The 24911-nt window shown below is 36.8% G+C and overlaps 1 protein-coding gene and 1 pseudogene across 4 annotated transcripts in view; both read left to right on the top strand.

Moving 5' to 3' along the window:
* Positions 1–8099: 8099 nt before the first annotated feature.
* COL11A1 (collagen type XI alpha 1 chain) overlaps positions 8100–24911 on the top strand; it is a 195981-nt gene continuing 179169 nt past the window's right edge. The window contains exons 1-2 of one of the 4 annotated variants that reach the window (XM_027571497.2): positions 8100–8155; positions 8621–8818. In XM_027571497.2, the coding sequence (XP_027427298.1) occupies positions 8713–8818 (106 nt within the window). In that variant the 5' untranslated portion in view covers positions 8100–8155; positions 8621–8712. The other 3 variants (XM_027571506.2, XM_027571529.2, XM_027571515.2) reach the window with 3 other exon arrangements.
* LOC113914592 lies at positions 16212–17019 on the top strand (annotated as a pseudogene).

Genomic DNA, 24911 nt, shown 5'->3' with positions numbered 1-24911 from the left:
TTTATCTATAACAGTCTTTTAGAAACAAATATTTTGGATAGTATGGAGGAAGAGAATAAAATCTTTCTGAAAGAGCTTCAAGAAAAGTTGAGCAGTCAGAAACAATAAAATAAAGCCAAACCATATATAAACATATATTTATACATTTATGATATACAAAATAAACATTTATAAATTATTTATTTATTTATTTATTTATTGTCAGGAATTGGCTTATGTGGTCATGGAGGCTGAGAAGTCCTATGATCTACCTTCTGCAAGCTGGAGACCCAAGTGATATAATTCAGTTGGAATCCAAAGGCCGGATAACCAGGGAAGCCAACAGTACAAATCTCAGTCCTAGGGTAACAGGCAATGAGCTGAGCTATCTCAGCTAAATGTTTGTCCTTGAAGCAGGAGAAAGGGGTGTGTGGGATACCTGGCTGGCTCAGTCAGTGAAGTGTGCAACTCTTGATCTTGGGGTTGAAAGTTCAAGCCCCACATTAGGTGTAGAGATTACTTAAAAATCTTAAAAAATAAAAAAAAAAAGAAAGGAGAAAAGGGTGTGTAATAAAATATATCATGGACTAACACTTCAAACCTGTTCTTAGACAACTCTCCCTTTCTTCAACATTTCTCACTTAACAATGACTGTTAAAAGTCTATTTTTTCCAGTTTCCCTTGTGTTCTCTCCTCATCTTTTCCTTCTAGTTGCCCTGGAATTCTCCCTTAAGATATATAATTTTCTCCCATGCTGATTGCTTTTCTTGCAAAATTACTCAATCTTTCATCCCTGTCCTGAAATTTTGAGGAATAAAATTCTCTGACAATGCAAGATTCAGGAAAATGTCTTAGTAATAGATTTGGAATGTAAATGGACTCAAAGATGTCCACAGGCTATGAGAAAAATAAGGTGGATAGGCATTCCTTTTAAATATTCCCCAGGAATATTGCTAAAGAAAAGGGTGGTGAAGACTGAGCCAGGTTTTCAATAAACAGTATCTTTCCTGGTCTCTAGTCAGAGACTAAATAAGTACATATTTGTTCAGAGCACTATAATATCCATCACAAAATGTCTCGATAATGGTTACATTTCATTAAGTTATTTATGTGAGCTACCAAGGTGTGTGTGTGTGTGTGTGTGTGTGTGTGTGTGTGTGTGTGATTTATGTGTGTATTTAAAACATTTCGATCATTACATGATCAAATTTTATGTAAGTTTAATCTCAAATAAAATCCATTTAAAACAGTACTAAAGAATATAGATTTTGTTAAAAAAAATCACTTTCTATAAGCAATAACAGTTATTCTCAAAGTAGGATCCCTTATTTCCTAATTAATTGACTTATTAATAGATTTTTCTTTCTTTACCCGAATGTTAAGGTTCTAGGATTTTAGCCAATATCCCATTCAAATATTTAAAATCACTATCCCTATATATAACATATTTTTGAGAATAACTCATGGCACTATTTTTTACCATGGTCTGTATTTTTAGTACAATATGAATATGCTTATATATGAATTAAAATTTTTATTTGTCATCAATGATTTGAAATCCTTATATGAATTCCTTGACATTTCCTTCTTTCATTCTTACCCATTCAGCAAAATTTACTCAGATATTCTGCTTCAGAATTTTTGGGTAGGAATAATAAGAGAAGACGATGGAGACTATAGGAAGCAGTGATGGTTGTTGGTAATATCAAAGTGCACGGGAAGTTAGACACAAACCATACACAATTCCTATTATCATGAAATGGTAGAAATGAGGAGGAGATCTAAACTTGATGAGACTGTATCAGCAGAATGGATCCGTCTGAAGTTTGAACACTGATATAGTAAAATATTCCAGTAAACCATGCCTCAAGGAATATGTGGAACTTTGTCTTGATTGTCTACACCTCAAAAATTTTGTTTCATCAGTGGCGCTGGTGTTCAGCCTTCCTTCCAGGTTGGTAAGAGTCCCATGATATTGCCAGTATCTTCCTGGGGATCCAATCCCATCTTGGGTCTCAGGAATATAATGACTCATATCTAAATTTCCAATGCTTTAAAATAATGGGCAAAATCACTTAAACAGACTCTTTCGTGTTTTAAATGTTCATTAAACTGCACGATTAAGTGTAAACAAAAGCATGCAGAGTTCAATGAGAAGAGGAAACCAAGATGTTAAGATACAACATAGAATGAATGTGTAGTTTAGAAGGAAATGTGTAGTATAGAAGGAGATATTTATCTAAGGCTTGATATATCTTGTGCCTCAAAGTTTTAAAATTTTGAACTAGAAGTTGTTTTTTTTTTTTAAGATTTTATTTATTTAAGAGAGAGAGAGAGAGAGCACAAGCAGGGGGAGAGAGAAAAGCAGACTCCCCACTGAGCAGGGATCCCAGGACCCTGGGATCATGACCAGCCGAAGCAGATGCTTAACTGACTGAGCCACCCAGGCGACCTGAACTAGAAGTTCTTATGTAATACTTATAATTTGCAAGATGTTCCACACATTTACAAAATATTAATGTAATAATGATATTTCTTCTGTTTATCATATTGAATGCCTTTTTTCCTTTCTCTTCTTAGAAAGTATAAAATGACTTAAGGTTAATGTCAGTAGTGTTTCCTGTCTGCAAAAGTGTATAAAGTCATAAAGTGATTTTAAAATTCCAGAAGAGAGTGAAACTTGAGCACTGGCACTGAGATAAACAGAACTTATCTTCATTTATCTTTAAGAACAAGCTTTTTATTTCTTAGAAATGTATTCGAAGATATAACTCTTTAGTTAGATTTATAGATTTTTTTTAAAAGCTATAAATAAGGTCAGTAACATTACCTTTCCTTATTTTTAAGATTTGTAGTATTGGGGATTTTATTCATTTTAATAGTTAATCTTATAAGAAAAATAATGTGACTACTATAAAATACAAAAAGATATATTCTAAAAATGCATTATTTATAAGGAAATAATTGATAATGAGAGTAGAAGTGTGAAATAAAATTTTTGTCACATCTTGTTTCTGTATTCCTAGTTTGAATTCTGAGTATGCCTAACCTCAACCTTAAAATGAAACTATTAAGATTACCACATCCCTGCCTTATATGAAGACCAAAACAACAAAATAAGAATTTTGAATAAAAAAGTTATTATAGTGACAAAGGTGTTTTGCATTTAAAAGCATATCTTCATATGAAATATTGCTTGTTTTACAACCATTTAAATCCATATGTGATTTTCCAGTCTTAACAGATTACATTGTGAAAACTTTTGAAATAGGATCTATTGTTTGTCCAGCATTTGAATGTGCAATAACTTGACCATACCAGCACTGGCAGAGAATATAATATTGGGAGGGTATTAAATACTGAGAATCTGCAAAACAAATTAAGTGTGGAGTTATTCATCACAGATGTTTTAAAAATCAGATCTATTTCGATATTTAACCATATTCACTAGCCTTAAATCTTGTATTTGGCATTTGTTATTGCATCAAGAGAATGTATAAGACTGTCATATAAAAATAACAGCAATATTGCATATAATTCAGAAATCTGTTTTTGTGAGTCTTCAGTTTCCAAAGCACATGCATATGGTTCCAGAATGAAATGAATTGGTACAAATGGTGGAGGCACAAAACAGATTACATATGGCTGTCTGGAAATAATAATCATTTTAAGTCAAAAATACTGACAAATGCCAGTGGGGTGGATCACTCTGTGAAGGCAGAGTAGAGGTGGGAAAAAAAAGGAGTCTACTTATTTGGGAACGTACAATGATAGATGTGGTCATCTTGGTTCCTTTTATTATTTATATTATGAGATGATAAGTGTCCAAAAAAAAAAAAAACACTATTTGTATGGGTAAATTCTTAAGGGGAAATAATCTCTTTAAAGAAGCTGAAATCCTTACCTTCAGCAACCTTATTTTATTAGGAACAGCCAGTGTGAATCAAGATGACTACAACTCGGATGATAGATGGGGCACCATATACAGTGAAACATCCCTGGGATACATCATTGGTGTGGTACTTCTTTTGGCCATGACACGTGGTTCATTGAAATATTTAAAATCCCACCTTCTACTTCTACTGATAGGGATGTTGATGCTGTCCTGTACCACTCTGTAAAAAGTTGTGCTATATTTTTGCTGACACACAGGAGCTTAATAAAAGCCAAATCTATTCAATTAAGAAGAAAAAAAAGATACAGAGAGTAAAAATATCTTGACAAAGGTCCAAAACATATCCAAGTTTTCACCCTGAATCATTTTGTTCTCGTTCCTCTTTTCTACTTTGGACAATTATGACAAAGAACGAGGATAACGAATATAGCTAACTAAAGTATATTTTAAGAGAGGTGTATATGCATGTACAAGGCCATATATTCCTTGCTTGTTGTGGGTTCACTTACATTTTGTTTTCTTTAGGTTATTTTAAACAGGATGGGTCAGTCATTTCTGAGTTGGCTCCTTCAGCACTCCAACAGACCAAACTTTTCATGAAGAGTCTGTTTTATCATGGAAATTGGGCTAAATCTGGATCTCTCTGAAGTTCTGTAAGTTGTTTCACAGGAAAGGTGCCAAAAAATACCCAGTCGTCACTATGGGGTACTTGTGAGCGAGGATGGACTATGGAAATAAACTTTTCTGTCCTCTCCCCACCCCCACTTTTTACAGTACAATGGCCCATCTGTGAGGTAAGAGGGACTAACACCATTTTTAAACAGAGCCTAATTTTTAGCCTCTCGTGTATTAGAAAAACTGTAAAATAAATGTCAAACTGCTTAGTCATTTCTTTCTTAAAATAATTGACCTAAGTTCAGAAAAGGGCAAGAAAGACAAACCATTAGGCACAGTAAGAAAGGGATTATATTCAACAGCAATTTTCTTTTAAAAGTTTTAAGTATTTCTGATGTGTGTGAGAGTTTCCCACCCCCATAATAATTTCTCATTCAATAGGTCAAATTTGGTGCAGTGGTTTTAGTTATAGTAAAATGTTTGGAGAAAATGTATATACATATAGTAGGCATATATGTGTATACTTTACATATACTATACATATTATATATATATATCAATATCTATGTTATATGTAACAAAAATAGGAAGGACAAAACATCAATATGAGAAAAGAAGAATGATTTAAAAGATGATGCATCTTTTCTAAAATTTTACTGCTTAATCTAGTTCTTCTTTCCCCTAGTTCTACCTGTAGTGATTTAGGTCTTATTATGTAGAGTTCTGTCTATTTCCAATACTTTATTACTATTTGTATTCTGGGCATCCAGCTCTGGACCAGGTTTCTTCATTCCCAGGTTGGTTATTGAGGTCTCCATATTTAAAACATGGGTTCTCAATCTGTATCCCCTGATTCCTAGAGATACGTGAAGAGATTAAGGGAGATCTATGAACTTTTCACAATGTTCACTAAAGCTCCATGAACTCTGAAGACTGTCTAGAACATTTAAATTCCCCTAATCTGACCTCCCACTCAATTATCAAATTGTTATCTTAGTTTCTCTGAGAAGCCAATATGGACAGTCAACCTAAAATACTGTTACAAAAGAAGTGACCAATTTTTTTCTCTATACCATTTCCATCTAGGTTTTGAAAGGCTTACAAACAGAATGAATTCTACAAAGTTGAGCAAACAACTCCAAACATTGTTTTTTAATGTGACAAAAAAGGAAATGTCATATAGCTAATTGTGCTCCAAACTAAAGACCTATGTCAAGGAAACTGCCATATTCTGTTACATTCTGAATCTATGTATGAACCGCAAGGACTGGCTGAAAGATGACCTAGGAAGTGATACTTCTGGAAGTTATGCCTTGAGAAGTTGAAGGTGGTGAGGTGTGTGCCTTCCAGCTTCCCTCTGTTCCCTTTGTTGTTCAGTGTTACCCTTCCTTCTGCTGAATTCACCCCCCTGTAAATCTATGAGCTGGCTCCTTGGGAGGCTCTAGGTCTGGCTGCTGGCTACAAACTGCAGGAGTTAGACATAATTACCTACTCCTTACCATGAATCTACTATGTTTCCTTCCAGAGGCATTAATTCAGACCCAGATTATGCCTAGCTGGGCAGTGGCCAGAGGAATTTAGACCACAGAGTACAGAAAGCATAAGGTAGTAATAACTCTTTTCACTCGAGACACTTTGCCTAAAAGGACCCTTTCACCCCAGTGAGAAGGCCTGAGATGTGAACAGAAGGTGGGGCGTGCTAGACTGACTGCATTATTTCTCACCTTCTAGAACAGTATCAGGCCATGGAACTCTCAGGAAAATAAGGAGAGCTACTGAGAAACAATTTGGAATATCATTCCTACATATTGCTCCAAGCTTTGTTAACTATCTCTGGCTATTGAGTTGATTCAGGAATCTGGCAGCCTTACAAATACATATTTCTAAACTTTGTATTTATTTTGCTCTTTTACATCAAGGGGAAGACCTGTAAAACAAGTTCAGAAGTATACAAAGAATTGAACAGAAAAATCGTGTTTCAGAAAATTTGGCAACTGAAAATACACTTGAATTTTTCATTTTGAGAAGATGAAGGATAATTAAGATGGTAAATTGACCCATGTTTCCATCATAATTACTTTGTAATTGTACTTTCCACATTTAAACACAATATAATATGTAATCATTTTATGAAATTATATGAACTCGAGTTGGAATCTGAAAAGCTAGCTGGTGATATTTCTCTGCAGCTAGTATAAAGCATCTCAAACATTCTGCCAATAGCATTTCTAACATAAAGTGGGGTTTTCATTTGTTTGTTTGTTTTAAACCATTATTGAAGAGGTAAAATTCTTGATGTGGGAATGTTTCTTTGTCACAGAGGCTGACAGTCATGTTGCAGGTATTATTTTGCTTTAGTATTAGTTGCTTTCCTCATTTTATATGCGTCTTCTATGTTGTTAAACAATTCCATCTTGGGCCTCCATCCTGTCTCTGAAAACCTTCCTTCCAACTTCTAAACCACATACATGGATTATCTGATTAATCTAATGGATCATGAGGTATATTTTGATTACTAATAGAAAACTAGGTTCCTAGAGATTAGTGGACATATGCGCCTCACAAACTTAGTTTAGAATCCTTAAGCATTGAAACATCTTAAATACTCAGTATAGGTCCTGGTCATAGCGTCCAGTCTTTGTCAACAGGAAAATGTATTCATTCACTCAGTCCATCTCTACTAAGTGCTTAATGTATGCTGGCTACCTTGTTGGGCACTGTTCCAGACAATTTTTGAAAGAGATCTCAGGAAATATTAAGGAGCAAAAAGGAGCCAACAGGAGGGAGTAATTTAAGCTTGGAAAAAATGACCAGGGAATCTCTATTCCAGGTTTAAGTGGATTACTTTGAGGAAGGGTAAGTAGAAGGAATTTAGAAACCTGCCCCTTATTATTGTCTCTGGGGAGTGACCATGTTTTCAGCTCCTCTGAGGCCCTTTACAGGACCTGTGGGCCTAAACGCTTGGAGATCTCTGCTAGTTGCCTTCCTTGTATTTTCTCCTCCCTCTTTGCCCCCTCATTCGAGATCAGGTCAGAATCAGCTGGAAAATTAAATTACTCACCCCCTCAATGTCAGCTCCCATACATCTCTTTCTCCTCCTGCCTCATGAGTACAGTTCAGCTCTTTAAGAGACGAGACTCTGAATGAAGGTAGTGCAGAATTTAAACATTTAAGAGAGAAACTTGTCAGTTTCAGCACTCGAAGGACAGCTTCACTATAAGATCAGGGGTTTTGACCTCTTGGGTCCCTCCATCTCACCTTCATCCCTTTCTTCTAATTCTTAGTTTAAAAATTAAAAATAAAATAAAATAAAATAAAATAAAATAATAAAAATAAAAATACTTTTCGGAGCAGGCAGAGCAAGGAGTCCTCTGGTTCCACGTCTGCTATAAGAAGCAGATTTTTGCACAAGGATAAGGTTACGGCTGCCAGCCCAGAACTCCAGCGGTGTGGCAAATCAGACGCTGGGCTCCTCCCCTCCCCCGCCGACGAACGAGAGGCTAACAGACGGGTGCAAGTAGACAAGTAGCTGTTTTTATTGAATACAGAAGCTCCTTGAAAACTCTGTGGGCTCCGGGGCTCTCCTGCAATTCCTTTCATTCCCAAAGTGCTGGAGCCAAGCACGCGTCCCGCGTAACTCCCTCCCATTTCTTCTCGGGGATTTGGGTAGGAGAGGAGGGAGGAGAGCAGAGGGGAGATGGGGGGTGGTTGGTGGGCTGGGCTAGCCCAGAGTCCTGACTCTTGGGCAAAGGGAGAGAGGGGCGGGCTCGCGGCCGCCCGAGAGGCGTGTGATTGGGTCTGACCCTCAGTCGGCTTGTCAATTTCTCTCGGGGTAAGGGGGGCGCTGGAGGGGAGTGGGCGGAGGAGGGGGCTGCCCAGAGCCTCTCGTCCGGCCCACTGACGGCATGAAGCCTTTAGGGGCACGCAGTCCTCTCAGATTTTCGGTTGAAGCCCCTCATCTGCCTTCAGTCTGAAGGCAGGGCCCCGCAGAGGACGGATCGGAGGGTCCCGGCCGGCGGGGCCAACCGAGAGGGAGAGGAGGGGGCGAGACACAGGAAGGAAGCAAACCATCAAATTTTAAAGAAAAAGCCCTTTGACTTTTCCCCCTCTCCCTCCTCAATGGCTGTGTAGCAAACACCCCCGACGATACCTTGGAAGGGACGAAGTGGGTCTGCAATCGCAGTTTCGTGGGTTGAGTTCACACTTGAGTGCGGGGCTCGGAGATGGAGCGGTGGTCCTCTAGGTGGAAAACGAAACGGTGGCTCTGGAATTTCACCATAACAACCCTCGCATTGACTTTCCTCTTCCAGGCTAGAGAGGTCAGAGGAGGTAAGAAAAAAATGGTTTTGGGGAGGTGGGAGAGTGCCGTCGGTCTTTGTCATTTTGTGCCCCTCCCCCTCTTTACCCTTCTTCCCCCGCCTTACCCCCCACCCCTCAAAACCCCAAAACAATTCTTTTAAATAAAATCCAGATTGTAGCTGCCACTAGGTTGAAGTGAAGGCTGGAGAGAGAGATGGATGTAGGCGGGACAGTAATGGGAGAAGAGGTAGCAGGAAAAAAGATCTGTCAGGCACAGAGCCTGCTGAAATGCCCTTCACCACTTTCCAGCATTTTTGAAAAGAGAAAAAATATTACCTTGAACACAAGGGCAGTTGTACAAAGCTTTTGTTTGAGGAATAGTCCCTAGACTGCCCTTTGAACACATCTTCTGGTTTCTTCAGATTCTAACTAATGGGAATATCTTTTTAAGGGTGAGCTGAGGAGAAAATATAGAGAAAGGGTATAAAATGAACCTTGATAAAGTTCTTTGTGTGAAGCAAAGTGAGAGACAGGCTCTTTTACTTTTCGGGATATAAGAGAAAGCAGAGGTGATGAATCTAGAAGACTGAGAACACTCTGTGTGTGTCATTTTGAAGAGATTTTAAGTGGAAAAAAAATTGGCAGTTTATAAGGAACGCGTTGAAGATAAGGAAAACACTTCTCCCTGAATTTCAGTCCACTCCTCTCCCCTATGACCCCCACCCCCAACCTCCACTTCTTCTTGCAGGTTGGACGTGCAGTTCTCTTGGAGAATGATGAAACTCGCCAAGCAAATGGGTTGGGGGAGGAGGAATAGGGATTGGGAGGGAAGAGGAGGGGGCCTGGGATGGGGTGGGAGGGGAGAGGTAAGGGAAAGTTCCTACGTGGCACCACCAAATATTCAATGACCAGACCTGCTCAGAAGACTGCAGCCCTGTCAGTACCCAAGAAGGGAGAGCGACTTCACTCCTCCCCTCTGCCTCCTCCCTCCCCTTCCCCCGCCCTTTCCCGCAAAGGCATCTGGCTGGAGCGGTCCGTTAGGTGCTGTAGACACGACTGGCGGGCAAAGGCCTTTGGAGTTAACGGAGCCCAAACAGCTTAGAGTAGAAAAGCGAGCTTTGTCGCGAGTGCACAGAGAAGTGGGGGGTAGGAAGGAGGGTGGCCAGGATTGGCTGAGGGAGAAAGAAGTTGTCAATCCCAAATGCGCAGGCTTTAGCAGAAACCTGAGTCTGTCCGCGGTAGATGCCAAGATCTGAGTTCTCCCTAATGGGAATTAGCGCTCCCGGAGGCCGAACTCTGGGAAACCAGGTCTGTATTCCTTCCGCAAGCTTAGTGGTGCTCACCTTCCTGAGTAGCAGCAGGCAATGCTGGATTATTCTTCCTCTTGGCTTTTCCTGGTAAATACAGTCACAGCCTCAAATTTAAATTGTGCTTCAATTTGGATACCAGTTATGCCAATTATTTTGATTCATTCATTTCAATATATTCAAGGATAAATAGTAGAGGCTTTGAAAGTGGAATCCATCAAAAGTTTGCTTTTTACCTTTGGTACCTGGTCACCAGCTGGGTTGGTCATTTCCGTCAGCAGTTCTGCCCTCTGCTGGTTTTATTTATTATTTGGAATTTAAGCATCTACCTCAGAACCTAGGGCCTATTAAAATCCTTCTAATCACAGTGATGCTGGAAAAGAACACTCCATTAAGAAAATACAGATCTACTATTTCTTTTTCAGCTTGTTACACACACATATGGACAAATGTATCGCAATGCCAGCTCTGAATTTAAAAATATAGAAACCAAACTTTCTTCAATGAAGATGGATGAAATATACACTCAAGAGGCACCATTGTAGACATTCAGGGATTATTTCAGTGAAGATATTTATGTTTCTTTTCCACATTTGGCCTTCCTTAAAGCTCTAAGGATATCAGAAAGGTCAAATTTCTACACCTGTATTGTATAAATTGTCTCTTTTCAGTCTAGCTTCGGATCTGAAACACTTTTAAACAAACATCCCAGTACCACATCAAGTAAATGGTGGAAAAAGAACCCTGTTTATTATTATAAGGCCAAATAATGTGGGAAATAGCAAAGTTTAAGGATCATATGTTGTTTTTGTTTGTCATTTCTGACGAACTGTCTTAAAAGTTACAAGAGTGTTTCGATATTCAGACCGTAAGATTCGGTATTCGCATCATCAAGTTGCTAGGTGCTTATCACTTCCCACTAAGTAATATTTACAAATCTACTCTTGTTGGCATTTTTGCCACTTAATAAACTTCAAAAAGGAAATAATAGTATACTAATGCTTAAAAAAGAAACACTGGACTGAATCATCACACAAGGAAAAACAAACCCAGTGTTCAGTTCTTATGCTAGCCATTAGATTTACAATTGAAGCAACAATGGATATGATTTCATTCCAGTTTCTAAATAAAGGTATTATGTACTGTAATTTATTAATGTCGGTGAGATGCAGGGGTGCAGTTTGGTGGCTGAATCGAAAGGTAATTTAAAACAGCCTATTTTCATCTAAAATTTGTATTTCTTGGATTTAAGACACTAAAGACTTAAAGAGTTCTGAGTTCATAATAAATTAGATTCTAAAGAAAGTGTAGTTAGCATCCTAAAGCATCTACCTTACAAAGAATAGTTCTTGGAGTGAATGGATTAAAAGAAAATTTATAATCTCACACAGAATCATATTGTTCTACTTTGCAAATCCAAACCCTATAACTTGGTCATCTTTAACATGCCTATTAAAAATTTTTAGTATTTATTATGATTTAGTATAAAAGAGTGCTATTTTTATAATATATTCATTTGCGTTAACTTCAATTTTATGTTTCATATATTTCCCTGTGGTTAACATAAATGTTTTATCTCAGAAATTTATGGGTTTCTTTATCAATTAGTCCATTGCTTATTACAGAGAGACTTGAGATTTACCTGGAATTTATAGTGACGATGCTGTGCTCAGAGTGATGGTTTTAAGACCTTTAAAAACAAGTTAAGTTATAATTGAATACTAAGAAAAATAGTATCTAATTGAATCATTTTTTACTAGTTAAAATGGTATTCAACCTTTGGTGGTTAAACCAATAGTGTGTCTTGAAAAAAGTTGATTAATTTTATGAGTGCCTTTCAAAGCTTGTCAGCAATTGATAGTGAGCGTTGCTGGAGTGTTTTGAGTGCCCAGGATCAGCAGGTGAAATGGTGCTGGCTTCCAGAGTATGTGCTAATCCAGCTTTGCAAAGAGATCAAGTTTGTCCCTGTGGCTACTTAATCATGAATCAGTTAAAAGGTCAGATACACTTCTGATAACAAATGCAGTGCCTGCTAGGATTATTTATATTGTCTTTCTTCTTGGTTTTTAAATAAAAATTGACACAGTCTAATAGAAAAACAATAAAGAAAACCAGGTATCTTATGAGAAGCATCTTACTGTTTGTTTTATACAGATTTAGGTGCCACATATATAATCAATTAAATATAGACACTTTCACAGAATTGTCTACTAGTTTTGAAATTAAGTTTATTAATATCTTAAAAGTGACAATTTACTTCATAATAAATACTTAACTGAGACTCTATAAAAATTACTCTCTAAAAGGTATTCTCATATTTTTTAACAAAATTGTGAAGTTGAAAATGAGAAATGTATATACCTAGGTAGTATAATTGCTTACAATTTAATTAATATTTTAGGTTCTGCGTTTGCCTTATTTGACTAACATAGAAAGAGCATATTATTCAAGTTAAGTTATCCCTAAAACATAGGTAGCCAGGCAAACATGAATCTCTTTTCATATTTTTGGGTAGGATTTCTGACAAAAAATTAAAAAATTTAAAAACAAAACACAAAACAAAACCCCAAACTAAACAGTCACCTTTCTTTTTTAAAATTTGCTTCTTTTCTGAAAAAACTCTCCTCACTATGGTTAATTTATTGAAGCGTTGTCTATTTGATAGTGACTGATAATGAATGGACTCAAATCAAGCTTGGTTGGGTGTCTGTGTAATAAAAAGCTGAACTTTCAAAGGAAGAAAAGGTGTTTAGATTAGATTTTTTAAAAAGAATGTTAGAGATAGAAATTATTGTAGAGATTGTTTCTCTTTACTATCTTCTCACTTCACTAATGAGAAAACCAAGGCAGAGTAAAGTTATTCGCTGAATGTTTTTTCTCATAAAAACATAAAAATATTTCTACAATATTCAATGTTTTTCTAGGTAAGCATAGTGAAGGTCTGCAATAGTGGTAAAAATACCTGTAAATAATAGTAGGTCTGCGACTTTATGGAATGACCAAATATTGCTTAACTCTACGTGTTGGAGTTTAGTGAGAAGATGGATTAAGTGAAAATGATTGATTTAAAGAAAATCAGATAAGAAACAGAGTTATAGAACGCATTTAAAAATTCCTCAATTTCCTAAGTTTGGAGAAAGGTGATTTTTGATCATTTATACTGTTAATATACCTAATTATGTGATTCTATAGGATTATCGGTATCAGAGTAGAAAGCATAATAGTTTGTAAAATATCGTTTGTGTGTGTGTTTGTTGCTGGATTAGGAACGTAGTTTTTTATGCACTCCAAAGTTGTTAATGGAGGAGGATGAGGCACAGTTCGAATTTTCAAGAAGCTAAGAAATTATATATTTATATAATATAAACATATAAATTGTATATTTACTTCAAATAATATATTCATTTAATAATATATCATGTATTTATTACTAATGATGTCAAATTTCTATGCCTTCCGAGTTGATTTTAGACTGATTGGATGAAATATACTCTATATATGTATAGTTTTGGTACTAAACCAGATATTGAACTGATTATTACTTGATATGGCTTGTTTGTTTAATAGATAATCTTTTCCCAACCAAGTGGCTAACTTTGGGAAAATATAGGAGAGCACTTAGTAATGCAAATTCTAATGAATTTTTCTTTCGGATTGTTTAGGCATCTGAGACTACATAAACAACTTCTGCCTCAAGAATAAACGGACATTAATCTATAGGGAAGTAGACACTCCTAAGAGATTACCATGATATTGGTTGTGATGGCAATAACAGTGGTAGATCTAGTATTTCCACCGAATGAAGACTTTTCCTATCTTTAGGGAAAGTAGTACATGTCCTTACCGTCCTGAAGAAGATACTGTGGAAGCTAATGTTTATACTCATGATCAACGCTAACAATTTATATGAATATAGGGTTTTATAAGTACTGAGTTATCCCCATCATTTTATATAGTTTTTAATGATTATATGCAAGTGTTCAAAATCCAGAATTCCATTGTATCCTAAACACACTTTTCTTTCCTCCTACCTTTGGAGCAGTAATTAAGGGCAAATGGTGTAATCATTAGGGATTCAAGGCAACTACAGAGTGGGGGCTGAGAGCTGATCTGCATTTCTGCTCTTACTCCTCCACTTCACTCATTTGATACTGGGGAAACGTGACCTGAGCTGGGAGTGGTGAAGGGAAACCGAACTTTTATTTTGACCATTGAAGTTTTGTTCCTTAGCAAAGGAGAAAGAGAGGTATACACTGATGCTATAAAAAGTCGCAGTGTTCCTTAAATTCTCTCCTGGAAGAGATAACTTTAAATGCAGATTGCAGTGTAGCTTTTCGAATGACTTTCTTAGATTTGGACTTTTTTCTTCTAATTTCTCTTGCAATTTATTTCAGAACATAAAGTTTTAATTTTTTTCATCTTAAATTGTCTCCCATATTATAATGTGCCTACCCATTTCTTTTTCTTGCAAAACCCTAATATAATTTTATTTTTATAGGTCTTTTTATCCATACTTGCCATTGTCTCCAAACTCAACCTGAATAATACTAGCTGTTAGAGAAGATGAAAGTCGATTTTAAAGTAATTTAGTGAGTAGTGTCTATTGGTTGCAGTCTTTGGCCTACTACTGACTTGGCTAGTGGTTCTTTAGACATTGGCTGATCACCAGACCTACTGTTATCTGGTAAAATAAACTCTTTGCTTGCTGCGAATGGAATTAGAGACAGTGCTATTAATTTAGGAGAAAGAACTCAGAGAAAAGAAAGGTTATCATATTTCAGAGTAAGAGACCAGCTTAAATACGACTTGACAATTGAGAACTAAAACAAACCTGTGTCCGAGTGCTTTAGCACAATCAACTTTTGCAATCCCTTCAAACCTTTTTTTTTTCCTTAAAAAGCATTTCTTTCCTATTTTAAACAAATTTAATTGCTCTTGAATGGCCCTGTACTGTACAGGCAAATGAAGGTCCCTATTCATAGAACTTGAGCTCATAGTGTCCATGGAATCTTTATTCCTCGGTCTGACTGGTTACCTGGCATCCGGGCTGACAGGCGTGAACCTTCCACTGTGTGAGGTGCTTGGCTTCCCTTCTCGGTTCAGCTTTTCACAAACAACTTCCCAAAAGGATGACTGCCGGAAAGGGCAACGGGTGCAATTCCTGACAAAGCTAATAAGAAACTCTAAAGCACTTTTGCACTTTGTGCTCGTATCGGAGAGCTCTGCAGAGAAAGAAGAGCCATGCGTATTATACTGCTCTTTTCCCTGACTTCTCTTTTTAGGCTAGTCAGCAGTGGACCACAACCAGCCAGCTGTCACTTTTCTGTTTGAATGCTGATGAGTCTTCAAAATACTCCCTGGTTTTGAGAATAAATATATTATGCAAATGGCTTAGCGTGATGTAGAGTGGCCTTCAGGATGGGACCCCAGCCATTTCCCTTGCACTTCAGCCATGTTAAATCTCTTGCCCGTATTCTCCCCTGTCCTAGAACACACTATTCTCTTTCTTTGGAATATTTGTTCCCTCCTCATCCATCTAGCAAATGTCTTCTCCTACTTCAAGATTTAGATCAGGCTTCATATCTCCAGGCAGATAGAATAGTAAGATCTAACACTAAATACATGCCTATTATTATGTGCCAAGTCCTGTTGTTAGCCCCCCCCTTTTTTTAAGATTTTATTTATTTATTTGACAGAATGAGAGAGCAGAAGAGCACTAGCAGTGGGAGTGGCAGAGGGAGAGGGAGAAGCAGGCTTCCCGCTGAGCAGGGAGTCCGATGCGGGGCTCAATCCCAGGACTCTGGGATCAGGGCCTGAGCCAAAGGCAGACGCTTAACCAACTGAGCCACCCAGGCGCCCAGCACTCTTCACATAGAATCTCATTTTATTCTGACAATTGCCCTGGAAGTAAGCTAATATTAAAATATACATTTTACCCATGAAGGAACTGAAAAAGAGAGAAGTTAATTATCATGCCTAAGGTCACACAGCTTCTATGTGATAGACCCAGGATTTGAACCTAGAGAGTCTGTTCCAGAGCCCGTGCTTTTGATCATTTGTCCATGCTTACTTTATTGTGTGTTCTAATGTTTCCACACAGCCACCTGACTTATGATTATTGTACCCTGGAACCTAACATTAATGGTCAAATCATGCAATTGCACCACAGTAAGCATCATGTCAATTGTGTGAATAACTTGAATGCCACCAAGGAGAAATATAAAGAGGACTTGGCAAAAGGCAATGTTATAATTCAGGTAGCTCTTCAGCCTTCATTAAGGTTCAGTGGTGGAGGCCATAGCCCTCTTTCCATTTTAAGAGCAAACATAAGGGGCGCCTGGGTGGCTCAGTTGGTTAAGCGACTGCCTTCGGCTCAGGTCATGATCCTGGAGTCCCGGGATCTAGTCCCGCATCGGGCTCCCTGCTCGGCAGGGAGTCTGCTTCTCCCTCTGACCCTCCCCCCCTCATGTTCTCTCTCTCTATCTCATTCTCTCTCTCAAATAAATAAATAAATAAATAAATAAATAAATCTTAAAAAAAAAAAAAAAAGAGCAAACATAAGCCCTAATGATGAGAGAACACTAAAGGTTGTTGCTAGAAGCCAGCAAACGTTACTTTGTTTCCTCTGACTTATTTAAGGAGAAGTTGACAGCTGTATCTGTTGGCATTCAAGGTTCAGATTGGGGTTGGCTTGGTTTCATTAAGTAATAAGGACACTTACAAATTGCTGCCTGTTTTAATCAGGATCCATTGCAAGGAACCAGAGGTCTTATTCTACTTTGGGAGACTGATATATGGTAGTATGCTTATTACCTTCAGTATGAAAGTGTCAGATCTGATTATCTAAAAGCTGTTGGGGATGTAATCAACTGGGAGAATGTAACTAAAAGATACATAGTGTGCAAAAAATGTATCATTATTTAAAAAATTACTCATTTGTTAGTCTTCCTGTAAGAGTTGCTGGTGGGTAATGACTATGATTTAGTTTTATTTCTGTACTTAGGGTCTACCGAGATGCCAGAATGCACATTATATAATACAGTCACTATTTAGATTATAAATTATCTTCTTAACTTTGCCCAGTGGACTGGAACAAGGTTAAATCTAGTTAACTTGGAAGTGGTGTGAAGTGACCTACTCATGTCTTGTCATTAGCAGTAATTAGATCCCTCCTTCTTTCTTTACTTTTTCTCTGTAAGTGAATGAATTGGGATATCCCTCTAGCTTTCCTCATTTGGAGAACAGTTTTTGCACATTCTCTTCAAAGATGCTTCTAAATATTTGAAGCCACTAATTGCCTATATTACCTCTAAAATTGTAGTTTGCTTTAACATAGTAATCTCGTAGAGAAAAACACCATATGAAGCAGTATTTTTGTTTTGACAGCAACATAAATCATCATTTCACTGTCTGCTGGTGAACAAGAAAATTTAAGCCAAGAGTGGTATCAGTCTGTTAAAGTAATAATTGGGAAAATTCCTGTCATGTATTCATTTTGAAACTTCTACCTGTTTTGTATGCTGTTATGGGTTTCTGATTTTGCTTAATAACTATTAGAAAGAGTAACCTATCTATATTTATTGCTTTATGATTATTTCAGTAAACTCATTCTAGAAAGTAATTTGCATATCATATATATTATAATTATTATCTGATGAAGTATCATCTTTAAGCAAGGAGTATATAAAGTTTCCAGTGCTTAATAAGAGACTGCAGTTGTAGAATTGTTTTTAGAAGAATGTTACGTATTTTTTATATTCTATTCCTAGCCATTGTATATTTTAGTTACACTAAAATCATTAGGCTAGGTATCTTTATCTGCTTTAGTGTGTCCCAAGCACATAGAACAGAGCTTGTCACATAGTTAGTGTTTGATAAATCTTTGCTGAATGAAGTGAAAGTGTCGGTTGAAGCTCTAATGAATTGCTCTTCAATAATCTAACTAAAAACCCGAGATATGATATAAGGTTATATATATATCAGTTGTTGCCAGTGTCCACAGAAGTGTATTGAACAGTTTTGGGCTGATATTGTTGTGATTTCCTGAAAATATCAATCTCTGTTTTGCCTCCAAGCAACTATGATCTCCACCTTGAACACTTCCAAACCGCTTACCAGTACGTTTTTGGATTTAGATATTATCTCCTAAAGGAGTACCTCTCCTCAACCATAAAGACTGAGGTAGTTATCCTTGCATAACATTCTAAAGCACACTATACTTACTCCAAACCTGAATACTTATCACAGGATATTTTTGATGCTAAAATGAAAACAAGGCATGCATCTTTTTTTGCCCATTTGTTAAATCCTTTTATTATACCATATAAGTACACAGCTGGGAAATACTATAGAGTGGGAGTTAAAACAAACTATTTTGACTTCCAGACATTCAAAATACACAGACTCCAGTGGAAAGCAGTGCTTGATATCAAAAGAGAGTGAAAGTTTGAAAACATTTCCAGCAAATATGATTTCTTTTATACTAATATATAACATATTTGTAAACTTAAACTATTTTATACTTCCATAAATCCTTCTTAATATGTTTGGTAAGCAAATTATTAATATCTATTTTCTGACAAAATTTTAGAACATAAAACTTTGAGAATGACTCACTGAAGCAAATTGGCACTTGCCAAAATACAAACAAATTTTACTAAGGAAAATAAGTAACATGTTCTCTAAAGAAGTAAAATTTGAGGGGTATTATTTATGACTCAACCTATATTTTCAGCTTCATTATTTTTTTAATTTGAATTTTTATTGTTATGTTAATCACCATACATCACGTCATTAGTTTTTGATGTAGTGTTCCAGGATTCATTGTTTGTGCATAACACCCAGTGCTCCAAGGGAATGCATCTTTTCATCTATGTACGAAATTCTGTGTTGTAGCACTATACCTGGAGCAGAATAGATGGCCAATAAATGTTTATCATATGAATTAATGACATCATAAGCAAGGGATTATACTAAAGTCAAGAAGACAGGGACAATCAGCCTTGACTTGCTATCACAATCATTTCCAGTCCCATCTCTGTGGATTTTGATTGAGTAGAGTTTGTATAGAATCCAAGTATAGGTGTTTTATAAATCTTCACAGATAATTTTGATGCACATCCAAAGGTTTATGAATCTTTTGTAACAGGAAATAAATGCAAAAATGGAAATGTGTCTAGCTTGTATAAAAGGGCACTGGAAGTCAAGTAAAAGATTATTTGTCTGCTGTGTGCAATTCATTTGATAAATACCCAACCACCCAATAGCAGTGACTCGGCAAAAACTGATTTGGATAGATCAACTGATTATGATAGAGTTCATGCTTTTTTAAAAATCCTTTTCTCCATAGCATGTAATAAACTAAATGCCAACAAATATTGCTTTTCTCAACATGAAAGTCAAGTGTTTGTATTGAAACTATAATTTAAGCTTTATAATGAACATTTTAATAGCTTTGGCCGCTTGTACATCAGAAATGCCAAGCTTTTTACGTATCATACTCTTAACAGGCATTTGTTCTTTCCTTTGCCATCCTCAGAGTTGTGATATGATTTCTGCTTTCAATTTTCAGTTCATAGAAGCTTTTTATGATACAAGAAAGTTCAGGATTGAGGCTGTTCAATAACCGTGAAAATTAAATAACTCTCTTCTATGTGCCATCAATGTTAGTTGTCCTGACTACAAAGACAGTATGCCAGTGTCTATTCTCATGGGGTATGTGTGTTATCAGGAGAGAGCTGGGGTTAGGAGAATGGGCTAGGGCCACATAACACAAGACTGTATGGATATATTTTTTTTGCATAGCACAGAATCATGGGACTAATTAAAGAATACAGGGAGGCTGCTAAGTTGGCAGAGTCAGTACATACTTTGATACCTATCCCTACTAGGTGGTTCCCCTTGGTTGCAAACACTAGATCTTCTGAAAAATAACCAGGGAACTGGGGCCTTGCTGCTTTTCTGCAATAGCCAACCCACTGTAAAGTCACCTGGATTTCTCCAAGATAAATTAGTACATTTAAGTCACACTTGATACGGGGTTATGGCCTTTATGGAATTGAAAACTGTATGAATGAATAATCTTCCTGTTTTATAAGGGAGTACATTAAACAAAATGTGTACACGTATTTATAAAATCTGTTATAAGACAAAGATATAGCCTAACATTTTAAACCTTAAATGTGATCGTTCTTGTTATTACCCAACTTGTAGCATGTTTTAGGTAGTTTTGTTTGTCTGTTTCTGAGGATTCATATATTGGACCAAGATCTCTATGTTGATTATTTGATTATTTGATTATAAATATTTATTATAATCATTTTTAAGTCATAATGATTTCTTTCACAGAAAGTTATATCTAATAGAGTTTTAAAATAAGTATAATTAACTAATTATAGCTTTAAATAATGTTAATAGGCTGTCAACTCCCAAAGTTTTATTTCTACCCCATATCTTTTCCCTGAATTCCAGACTCATATACTCAACTGCCTAGTCAGCTATTTCCAGTGGAATGTATTAAATTGTCTCAAAATTAACATACCCAAAACTGAATCGTAGAACCCCTCCTGAAGCCTGTTCCGCTCACAATCTTTCCGTCTCAGTTGATGGAAACACAATGAGTCATGATGTTCGAACTAAAATACTTGGAGTAGCTTTGACTCCTTTTCTCTCATACTCCATATCCAACCCATCAGCAACCTTGTCTGCTATGTTTTCAGAATATATCCAGAATCTGACCCAGTACTTCATCTCTCAGTCCAAGATTGCAAAATTGACAAAATTTTACACCTTGAGGATTGGAATTACTTCTTCTGCACTCTCTTCCACTCTAGTGCCCCTGTACTCTGTTCTCAGCACAGCGCCATAGTGGCCTGGAAGATTCATTGGTTCATGTTACTCCTCTCCCTAAACTTCCAGTTGGTTCATGTTACTCCCCTCCCTTAACTTCCAGTAGGTTTCCATCTCACTTGGAATACAATCTAACCTCAGTGAACATACCACAGGATCTATACAATTGCCTCCAACCTGCCTCCCCCTTTCTTCTCTGACTTTATCTCTTATACCCTTTTTATTTCCTCTGCTGGCAACCTAAATGTCTACTTGCATTTCCTTCAACTCCTCCCCTTTGGGGCAACTCCTATCTCAGGTCCTTTGCACTTGCTATTCCTTTTGCTTAGAATGCTATGCTGTCAAAATATCAGTATAGAGAATCCTCTTATGCCTTGCTAGACTGCTCAAACATTATTTTCTTATTGAGCCCTTTCCTGTCTTTCTGATTTGATACTAAAATCCATGCCTCTTCAAACCTCGTTTATGGATTTATTTTTCTTCTTAGTACTAATCAAATATTTGTCATTTATAAAAAGTAATGACATTTAAATTAAAGGTGTAGATTTTATTTTAAGGCTTTCTATCAAATGTAGAATTGGATATTTTTGGAGTACAAGGAGTACAAATATTGCCTTAAAGTATTTGGGCAGCTTCTAGGCCATTTTTATCCACATAATTGCCATAGTTTTAAATTTTATTTTGCATATTTAGACATAGTCAAAGTGACACTTAAATTCCACATAGAAAAGCATTTTACTTATTTGATGAACATCCTGCATATCGATTCAGTTGTTTTAAGACATTATAGTTGTATAGAAATGGTATGAGAGTTTGTTTAGCTGGTGTAACAGGGTGATAATGTGGGACTTGTGGTTACTTAAAAAGTAGATGGGTGATATTTGCAGGTGAAGACATAAAACCTACAACAGATTAAATACTGTTAAGGAAATGCATACACACGCTGATATTCAAAACAAATTTATTTCTTATTTCCAATCAATACTAAATCTCAGCTAGGATCACAGGGCTTACACATTTCTCTCAACCACTGGGTAGGTCAGAATTAGAATAAACAGTCAATAGTGGGATGTGGATACAATGGATTGTGGTGGGAGCCACAATTTTTCCATTACTTCTACTTCAGAATATTTCATTGTGTATTTCTTTTACCCCAATCTTTCCAATCTTGAATTTCACTGCATAACTGACTTTTTTTTAAGCTGGTATTTTCATGGGATTGTAAGGAAGTACATTTACATTTGGTCATTGGGTTTCTGTTTTCTGAAATGGTATTATCATTAGGCTTGTTAGGTGCCTGGTGTTGATGAAATTAACTATAAAATTCCTGAAACCGCAGGCTACTTTTTTACACGTCTTTGTCCATTTTATTCTCAATTTGATGCTATTCTTAGTTTGAGTACCAAATATCCAGTTTTTGCAAGATACTCATCAAAAACTTGAGCTTTGAGATACGTATATTTATTGTATTCATTATTTTCCTGAAGGGAAATATACTCTCTAAACATGGGTTTAAAATGACAAAACATATAAATTTATTATAGAACCTCTTGGGGGTAAAATGAACTCTAAACACTTCCCATGCCCAGGAATATTTAGTGTAAATTCTACAACTATAATCTTATAAGTTTAAAATTTATTAATGTATTCAAGCAGTTCACTTCTCCCATTTTATATTTTGAGCACAAAGATTAGATTACAGAATACAGACAAAAAGTCTAATCGTTTCAGCTACAAAGAGTTGTGCTGGGATATAGGAAATTTAGGTGATTTCTATTGACATTATTTGTGTTACATAGTCACTTAAAGATGAACTTTCATACTTTTTTTTAAAAATATGGACAATTAGGTCAATATGTTTTATTTTTTAATGCTTCATGTTTGTTTGCAATACAAGGTTGGTGTATAGCATATATGTGTTTGAAATAAATGAAGAAATAGTATCAGAGGAAAGACACTAAAATATTCGTTCCTTTAAAGATTTATTTTTATTTATTTATTTTAGAGAGAGACAGAGAGAGAGAATATGAGTGGGGGGCAGGGACAGAGGGAAAGAACCTTAAGCAGACTCCATGCTGAGCAAGGAGCCTTGTATGCTGGGCTTGATTCCACAACCCTGAGATCATGACCTGAGCCAAAATCAAGAGTCGGAGGCTTAACCGACTGAACCAACCAGGCACCCCTAATATATTAGTTTAGTTTTTTTTTTTTTTTAAGATTTTATTTATTTATTTATTTGACATAGAGAGAGAGAGAGAGAGAGAGTACAATCAGGGGGAACTGCAGAGGGAGGGAGGGAAGCAGCCCCCCTCCCCCCACTGAACAGGGAGCCCCATGCAGGGATCGACCCCCGGACCCTGCGATCATGACTTGAGCCGAAGGCAGACGCTTAACCAACTGAGCCACCCAGGTGCCCTGAGATTTTTTTTTAAAGATTTTATTTATTTATTTGAGAGAGAGAGAAAGTGAGTGCGAGTGGGGGGAGGCGCAGAGGGACAAGCAGACTCCCACTGAGAATGAGGCCTGGTGCGGGGCTCCATCTCACCACCCCAAGATCATAACTGAGCTAAAACCAAGAGTCGGACACTTAAACGACTGAGCCACCCAGGTGCCCCAGGAGATGGTTTATAACTCTTTCTGTGTTTTAGTTTGCTTCTTTCTCCCTATAATGATATGTTTCATATGTGGCCTGTGATGTGAGGTACAAGGTGAAGATAAGTGAAAAGAATAAAGAGAAATGGGAAAACACCTACTTTAGAACTGAAGAACTGAGTTCTTGCCACACTTGCATCAAATGGAAACAATCAGATTTGGGAAGCTCTTTTAGGTGCTGTTTATAAAGGCCATTTCTAACACTTGTTTTCCTTCTCAGACTGTTGAGAAAGAAACTCTGACACAGTAAATAATCAATAAAGATATGTTTAATGAATGAACAAATACATGAATCAATGAGCAGCTATACCCTGCCTCTGAGGCTCATTGATTCATGTATTTGTTCATTCATTAAACATATCTTTATTGATTATTTATTATGTGTCAGCTGCTATGTTATTAATGAATAATACAGTGAACATCAATAGTGCTGATGTTTGCTGTCAGAGGGTTTACAGTCTATCAGGGGAGGCAGACATCAAACAATAAATTACAAGTTTAGCAGAGAGAGAAGGAGGGAAATTAGGCAGTATGAGTTTGTAACGGGGAGTTTAGAAACACACTGTGCCTGAGTGAAAATGAGATAATTAAGCAAGCAAACAAAATAGAGTGTGGAGTTATCCAAGGGAAATATAGAGTACTTGGGATCATATGAGTGGATCCCAGAACCCAGCCTGGGAGAGATAAGTAATGATTCCCTGAAGGAAGTCACAGTTAGGTTGAGGTCAAAAGGTTGATTAGGTCTCAAATTGCCTGGCTTTAATCCTGGCTGCCCATTAGATTCATCTAGGAAACTTCTATAACATGAATATCTGCCCTCCCCGCTCCCCCCTTCATTCTAGTCATTAGTTCTTACACAGGACCCAGGCGTTCTTATGTTGTAAAAGTTCTCCTTGAGATTCTAATGACAGTTAGGATTGGAAAACAGTCAGCTATTCTTAGCCAGTTGAGAAAGGATTGAAAAATCCCCAACAAAAGGATCACAGTATATTTTAGAAACTAAGAGAAGTTTATTTCAGCTGGAGCATTACATTTGGGGTTGGAGAAATAGGTAGGAGTTAGTGTAAACGTTTCACTTGGAGACTGTGGCTGTGAATATCCATAGTGGAGTTCTGGTTTTTCTCAAGAGGTCCTCAGCAGCCATGATGCACCCATGAAGAATTTGGACATCTAAATTTATTCAGTGTTGATGTCTTGTCAGGCAACCATGATTACTTTCACTTCCTTGTACACTGCACTGTCTTGTGTCTGTGCTGCCTATCTGGTATTTCTGTCACCCTCCTCATAGCTTATAACCTCCTACCCATCCTTCAGGA

The sequence above is a fragment of the Zalophus californianus genome, chromosome 4, assembly GCF_009762305.2.
Source record: "Zalophus californianus isolate mZalCal1 chromosome 4, mZalCal1.pri.v2, whole genome shotgun sequence".
Taxonomy (NCBI): domain Eukaryota; kingdom Metazoa; phylum Chordata; class Mammalia; order Carnivora; family Otariidae; genus Zalophus; species Zalophus californianus.
This window is presented reverse-complemented; position numbering and strand designations above follow the sequence as displayed.